A 7,827-nucleotide genomic window follows, 5' to 3' on the forward strand; every position below is an offset into this window, starting at 1 on the left:
GTCTGAGGTTGAGAGCACCAAGATCGCACTTAAGCCAGGAAGGGACCCTTTGAATGGATCGAGCTGAGAGGTAGTATAAAGGTGGGACCAGAATGAAATAGTAAAAATAGAACATATCTTATCCTTAAATTTCTTCGGGGACAATACAAAAATGTACAAATTTTATTGTGCCGAAAACGGTTGTTAAGAATTCCAAAGCAGGAAAAAATGACATGTAGAATTAAAAATATATGATGTGGGATTCGTAATAAAGTAACTGTTGGTGCAATATGATGTGACAAACCGACCTTTTCAAACTCCACTGCTAGTTGACCAAAAAAAAAACTCCACTGCTACTTCCATTGAAAAAGAAAAATGACACTGTTTGACCAAAAAGAAAAAAATGACACTGGTTATGTATAAATACTTTTCATGACTATCCGGATTAAGAATACATGATGAGAGAGAGAGACACACACAGAGACAGAGAGATTATGTACTTGGCTCTATCACGGATATGCTTTTCCAGGGTTCCCAAAAGTGAGAAGGCAACTAATTTACTTCACAAGAAGGGGGTATTACAAGCAACAATTGTCTCATCACTACCGAGTAACTTCTAGTAAATCCTTGTACCCAAAATAAGGTAAAACCATATGCATTTCCTTCTAATTCTCTGTCCAAGTAACTTCTAGTAAATCCTCGTACCCAAAATAAGGTAAAACCGTATGCATTTCCTTCCATAAGTTAGAATCGATCTGTACCTTTCAAAAAGAGGCAAATCACACTAGCCGGTGACTATCAAACCTCGTCGCCTATAAGTAATTGTCTGTTACATGAAAAACAAAAATGTAAGACTGTTAGGATCTCATATTCCTTACAATTTTGTGCAATTATAAGAACTGCTTCAAAATTCAGAACACGAGTAACAAAGACACTACCAGTAAAAAGTGCATTGCGAGAAAATGGATCAAATTGACTGTTAGATATATGTTCTCCTAGGTTTTTAACATTTTTGGGTGACTGGTGCTCATCTGGTTAACAGTCAGGAAACAAAGATTCCTAACAGAGATTAGTGATGCACTAACATGTTCATCCAAAACTAATTTTATTTCATGTCACCCACAAGATTCATTTCTTAGTAAGTGTGGCTACATTTTTGCTGTTTCAACCAAAACTACTTTTTCCTTCCCTAGGCCTAACACATTCAAATTAAACCATATTGCTCCTTATGGGGCGCATGCCTTTACTATTTACTTGAGTTACAAAAAGTAAGACCAGCTTTCACCATCAATGATCCTATCCCAAACGAATGTTACCTCTACCCTCCTCCCACCAATGTACTCAAGACTAATTGATCAATTCTTGTATTGCCGTTCGCTGAATGAAACATCAATATTTGGGACATGAAACCTGCAGGCATATTTTTTCGTAATTCAGCCCCTACATCAATGCTGCATAAACATTGACTTCTTTTAATCAAATTCCAAAACTTTTCTGGCCATTGTCAGTTTGTCACCAAGAACATTTTATAGGAAAAGCAGAAAAGAAAACATCGAGAACACTAAACATTTAACTAAGATAAAAGAAGCAATTTATAATACCCAAATAGATCAAACTTACAAGCACACTATCCCTTCTTACTACGACAGTGACACTAATTAAAGCATCTTATTGATAATATGAGGGTTCTGTTCTAGACATTAAATATTTAAGTTTTTAGGTTAATACCCATGCATGTATTTGATAAGACAATGACTACTTTGACAATCATTTCAGTCGAAATAGATTTGTCTGCATGACATTATCAACTATATAAGAGTGGGTTCTGCTCGTCCTTCAACCAAGTCAAGCAACACTCCATCTCCTTGTCATTGCAGATACTCTTTATTAAATGAAATAAATAAATAAATAAGGTGGGCCATCTTAAAGTTTCCAAAGAGAGGATTTTACCTGACCCTTACTGAAATTGCAATCACTTCCCCATAGCAAACCATTACGGACGTTATTACTATAGGAAGGCCAAACCTATAGCAAACTACTACGGACTCAACTTCTGGGGATACTAATAAGCTTTCTTTGTTTCATTTAACCCTTTTCGCTGACAGTTTCATTACCTCTGGAATATGTAGCTCGTTCTACCTCATACTTCCATTTCTTTGACAATTTTTATCCAAGCTATCTATACATGCAAGGTTGCATATTGGCTCACCAAACCTAACTACCAGAATAATTGACCTTTTGTTCACAAAGTTGGAAACGAGCACAAGATGTTAAATGACTTTCTCAACTGATGACTCATTTCCCCCATTTTCTCATCTTGTAGGTCTAGGAAATTATGCTCCAAACGTACACTGGGTATGGTTGGACATAAATGCATTTCATTCCAAAACTTAAATCATGCCTCTGTCCTGCTATATTAATTTGAATTTACTTTTAAGAATAAGAGTTTTAATGTTACAAAAATAGGACTTGACAAGGAATATGACAATTGTGAATGGTTAATTTATCAATGTAAGAGTTCTCCCTCTTCTTTTTTCTAAGGAAATTACCCTAAAGTTTTCAGTGTTCTCTTTGTTAAACTTCTCCACCATAAAAGTAAAACAAAGCCTTTTCCCCTTGATGCCGTAATACTCTTTACCTATAGTATGGTTCAACACCAAAATGAAGAAGGAAGCCAAAGAAGGCAATATAAAAACAATAGAATGATCTACTGATCAATAAATCACAGCCTGTTTTTAATAAACAATAAGAAAGAGACAAAACCTATAAATGTCATGGATTCTATACAAAATCATATGAAAAGTTCAAATCTGTGGTTCTCAAGTCAGCCTTACCAAAAAAGAATTTGCCGTATGCCATATGCAACTATTTGTAAAAATTTCCTCACAATAAAAAAGTATTTGTAAAATTGAACAATTGAACAATCGAATCTCATTCATCAGTCAAGTAGACAGTACCATAAAATGCCATATGCAACTATTTGTAAAATTGTAATAAAGAGGCAAACAAGTTAATCGTGCGAAAGTGAAAAATGGTAAAGATGGAGCAGAAATTTCAGAGGAAGAGGCTCACCGACCAGGGGATGAAGATGACCGCTTGGCGCGCTTTATCTTTCGAAGCTGATGCTTCGTTGTTTCCATGAAAAGCTGCATTCTATGGTACTCCAAGTCCTTAGCAAATTGCATCCTCTGCTTCTCCAACTCCACCATCTGCCTCTGTTTCCTCTGCTCTACTCTCTCGTATATCTCCGCAAACCTCTCTATGGCCATAGCCAATTCCACACAACCAACCTCCCTATCACGGTCCCTCATCCTACTCCCTCCCACGCTCGACCTCGACGGCGACCCCTCGGACTCTTCGCTCTCCGCCGCCGCTGCCGCAGCTACCGCCGCAAACGCCGAGAAATCCAATTTTTGACTCAACACCGGTTCGTCTCCAGGTGCCGGAAAAAACGCCGGCGCCGGCCGTTTGACTGTTGCCGATCTCCGAGCTACTGGAAAAGTCCACTGCAGCGGCGGCGAGGGAGAGCTCCGGCGAGATGGAGCGGCGGCGAGGGAGGGCACCGGCCAGGGAGCGGCGGCGAGGGCTTGGGGAATTTGGAGCCGATGAGGGAGTCGAGGAGAGAGAAGAAGGGCCAGGGGCTGGTGTAGTCGCCATTGGAGTCGGAAACCCTAGCCTTCTCGATCTTGTACTTCTTCTTGAGGGTGTCGACGCGGTTCTTACACTGGACGTCTGTACGGCGGGACCTGGGGTTGTCGGCAGTGACGTGCGAGGCGTTGACGGCGTCGGCGACTTCTTCCCAGTGCTTTTGACGGAGGTTGCCGCGGTTGAGGCTGAGGTGGCGCTCTCCCCAGGCCTCTATGAGCGTGAAGGTCGCGTCCTCGCTCCAGCAGTCCTCGCGGACCGGAACCGACGCCGTTTTGGAGGGGGGCCGGGGTGCCGTCACCGGTGAAGGAGAGCCGGCGACGAAGTCCATGAGAGGTGAGATGGCGGGTGTTGATTGGCTGCGGTGTGCGTGTGGCGGTCGGTTTTGAAATGCGACGGTTGTGTGCCGGCTGGGAAGAGGTGCATGCGTGTGCGTCTGTGTGTTTTGGGGTTTTTGGCTGAGTTTGGGAGTGAGAGTGAGAGAGAAAAACGGTGAGTTTCAAATTGGACAAAATACGAGCGTACGACGACGAGCTTGCGTTACGAGCCGGAGACTTGACTTAGTTAGTGCCTGCAACACGCCAGCCATTATGTTTCATTGGCTCGGCTCGGCTCCAACATTGGACAACAAAATGTAATACGCGCAACAAACCCAAGCCCGGGCAGGACAGGGCCTGAGCCCAGGCAGCACGTTCCAGCGGGCCAAGACAGCCCGGGCAAGGCGCGGGTCCCACGTGACTGGGCCAGCCCAAAGGGAGGAACAGCTCGAGGCGAGGTGACATCAGGCTGTTGGTTAGTAAAAATTTGAATTACCGCGCGCTGATTAGACCAACAAGATCTTGCCACGTGTTATGCGTCTAGTTGCTGATGCCTTTTTTTTTTCCAATCCAACAGCTGGGCTTTTTGGGCCAAAAATAAAGTGGAAAAAATTCGAATTTAAAAAAAATATATATCAAAAAATTCTGAATTTTTTTCCTACAAATACCTACCATTCTTCTTCACTTTCAACACCAAATCCTCATACAATTTCATAAATTCTATTGTTTTTCACTTTCTACACAAAATTTTCATCACTTCCAATTTTCATTTTTATTCACCATCTCATGGCATCTTCCATCGAAGCCGGGGGCATGTAGGCAACCATGGAAGATGTTCTCTTGAGTGAGAGTTGGGTCCATGTTAGTCATTGTCCGGTCACGGGCAATAAGATTAAATTCTCTCACATGTGGAGAAAAATCCATGCCAAATTTTGTGAAAGATCGGGTTCTAGTCGTACGAAAATGGCATTAAGTAGTAGGTAGAAAATATTGAATAAAGAGTTGGGGAAATAGAGAGATGTATTAGCAAAAGTGAGGGACAATGTTCGAAGCGGTGAAAATCTTAACAATGAGATAAATTATTTGTAATTTCCATTTTATTAAATGTAATGTCCTAAATTTTTTAATTTTTTAATTTTCTTGAATTTCCAATATATTTTAAATAATTCTTGCATTTTCAATATTTTATTAATGTGTCTTGCATTTCCAATATTTTTGTAATGTTAATTGCATTTTCATTTTTTTTTTTATGTTTCTTGCATTTCAATTTTTTTTTTTTTTTATGTTACTTGCATTTCCAATATATTTTAAATATTTCTTGTATTTTCCATATTTTATTAATGTGTCTTGCATTTCCATTATTTTTTTGTTAATAATTATTCAAGCACAAATGTGATTTGGTGCAATTGGACAAGGCAAAAAATCTTTCAACCATCAAGAATGTTGGGAGGTGGTGAAAAATTGCAAATATTTTAGACTTATTCACACGGGTCTGCCTGTTGTGTTAAACGAGATGTCACTCCATGATTCACCAATATCAGATTTGCCTTTGGATTCCTCGATGAGTCAAGACTCACCCATCGAAAAGGAGTCGAGGCCTATTGGCCGAAAGGCTACAAAAGCAAAGAGATGGAGTAATTCTAGCAATAATACATCAAAAAAATTGGAGGAAATTGCAAGGCACAGTGCCATGAGAATTGAAATAGACATGAAAACCAAGCGGACGATAGGGCAATTCAAGTAGAATATGCAAAAGAAATGGAGTATTTGCGCAAAGAAAACATTGACAAGAAGGATCGGGAAACCATGGTCATGGATACAAGCCATATGTCCCCTGAAACAAAGCAATTTTGGAAGCTAGAATGAAGGGATGTTATGAGAAGAAGACTCTCCATTTAAAAAAGACAAGAAAAGAAGACAAGGTTCCCTTTCTATATGCAAAAAGGCTCTACATCATAGCAAGTTACGTTTTCAAGAGATAAACAGGGACCAGGAAAGTTTTTCACCATAAAAAGCAAACGGACCATCATGACAGGTTATGCTTTGCAAGAAACAAACAAAGAACAAGAGAGTTGGTTTTTTCAAAAAAAAAAGAGCAAATAGACCATCATAGAAATGGACTGTTGATCGTTCTTTTTTGCCAGGTTAATAACTTCCCCTTTCTCTGTAGTAGAAAGGGAAATCTTTTTCAAAAAGATTTGCCCCTAGATATTAAAGAATAAAGCCTCATTCATATGCTCTATAAATAGAGGAATTGAATAGGGTCAAGGATAGCCAAAAAATTCAATCAGAACAAAAACTCTCAAAGTCACACTCACAAATTCAAAACAAGATCAGTTGATCTCAAAAAGTCTTCAGACTCCAAAGCAATCAAACCCCTTTGATTCACAAAAGACAAATCAGCTAGAACTCAAGTTTATGGTTTCAGTTCAATTCAGAAAAACAATTTACAAAGAAAACGAAATTTCTCTCGTTACAAATTTGGTTCAGCACAAGCCAAATCAAGCAGAATTCGAGTTTTTCATAACATGAAAATCTCAACAAATTTACAGAGATACCTTGAGCTCTTAAAATCGCTAGAATAGTTCTTGGATTATTCATAATGAAGCAGAATAGGTGTTGTAGTGTAGCTCCAGGTCAATAATCATCAATCCACCACTCACACCCCATCCAGCATCAAGAAATCTCAATTATGTCCATCCTGCAAGCCTCCCCATGGCTAAAATAGATTAAAAGCTCACAATCTCGACATTGGTATCGATTTTCAGCTAAACTGATCAGTTGAAGGTGCCGACATTTGAATTCAGATAGTTACACCTAGTCCAAATGAGTCATAGGCAATAATCCATGCAGAAATGGAAGCCCAATGTTCATTCTCCTTACGACATGGTAGTTCCTTTTGTCCTAAGAGTTCTGAATTTCTTTTAAAAAAAACAGTTTGATTTATTTTCAATATTCATTTGGGCCAGAACTACTAGTTTATTGTGATAAATTATGAAGTCCTCACCAATCTGAGGCAAGAAAAGAATTTACCTGGGAGATATTCCTCACCCAAATTCACAATCACTTGTTCAAGTCAGTAACTTAGAGCGCAATTTATCTTTGTTTCATAAGTTAATTAGGGTTTTTAATTGCTAACAGTGGCACGTTCGCACACCAAAGAAAGTTGATTTGTTGACCACCAATGATTTTCAAGTCAATGAGAAACTTTACCTTGTCATCACATGATTAGATCAAAACAGATGAACAAAATGCTACCATCACAAATGACATCGTAGTCTCTTCATTGTAAATCCAGATACGATGATCTTAGTCTCCATGTTCTCCACACCAGTCAAACATTTTTCTTCGGATTTGTTCCTAATATTTTAGGGACTACACGATTTTATTGCAGCTTTAGTTGGTCGGACCAATTTAAATATTTTGATATAATTGTTGGAAAAAGAGATGCTACTAATTGCTTTTAATGTGTATGAAAGCCCCACTGGCCCATGTAGGCTTAACCGTCATACTCCCAAGTTTGACATTTGCTATCCATGGAACAGTCATTATCCTAGTACCCTTCATAATTAAGTGCTTCTTAAAACAAAGAACCTAATCAAAATTATGTATTTGTTCAATAAATGGAATTTTGAACGTTGGACATGGTCTCACTTATGTTTTCTGGTTGAATAATGCTAATCAAACTGACGAGGGAGTAGATTTTTAACTTTCCATGTAAGAGTTTGGTTATGGTGGTAGATATGTGGGTTTTAATATTGGCCATGGTGGCCCTATGACCTCTCAATATTGGCCACGGTGGCGATCGTCCCTATCCTCACAACGCCAGCGGCAGCTTTGGTGTGCTTAGGCTAGGTATTGAAAAATCTCTTACTTTAGGTTTGAA

At 39.2% G+C, this 7,827-nt stretch overlaps 1 protein-coding gene across 1 annotated transcript; it reads right to left on the reverse strand.

Annotated features, from left to right (window-relative positions):
* Positions 1-314: 314 nt before the first annotated feature.
* Positions 315-4,151, reverse strand: LOC103328481 (trihelix transcription factor ENAP2). Its single transcript, XM_008230876.2, is given in 3 exon segments — positions 315-805; positions 3,052-3,541; positions 3,544-4,151. Coding segments are annotated over 3 exon segments (930 nt in total). The 5' UTR covers positions 3,956-4,151; the 3' UTR covers positions 315-777.
* Positions 4,152-7,827: the final 3,676 nt, after the last annotated feature.

The sequence above is a fragment of the Prunus mume genome, linkage group LG4 (assembly GCF_029339155.1).
Source record: "Prunus mume cultivar Tortuosa linkage group LG4, ASM2933915v1, whole genome shotgun sequence".
Lineage (NCBI taxonomy): Eukaryota > Viridiplantae > Streptophyta > Magnoliopsida > Rosales > Rosaceae > Prunus > Prunus mume.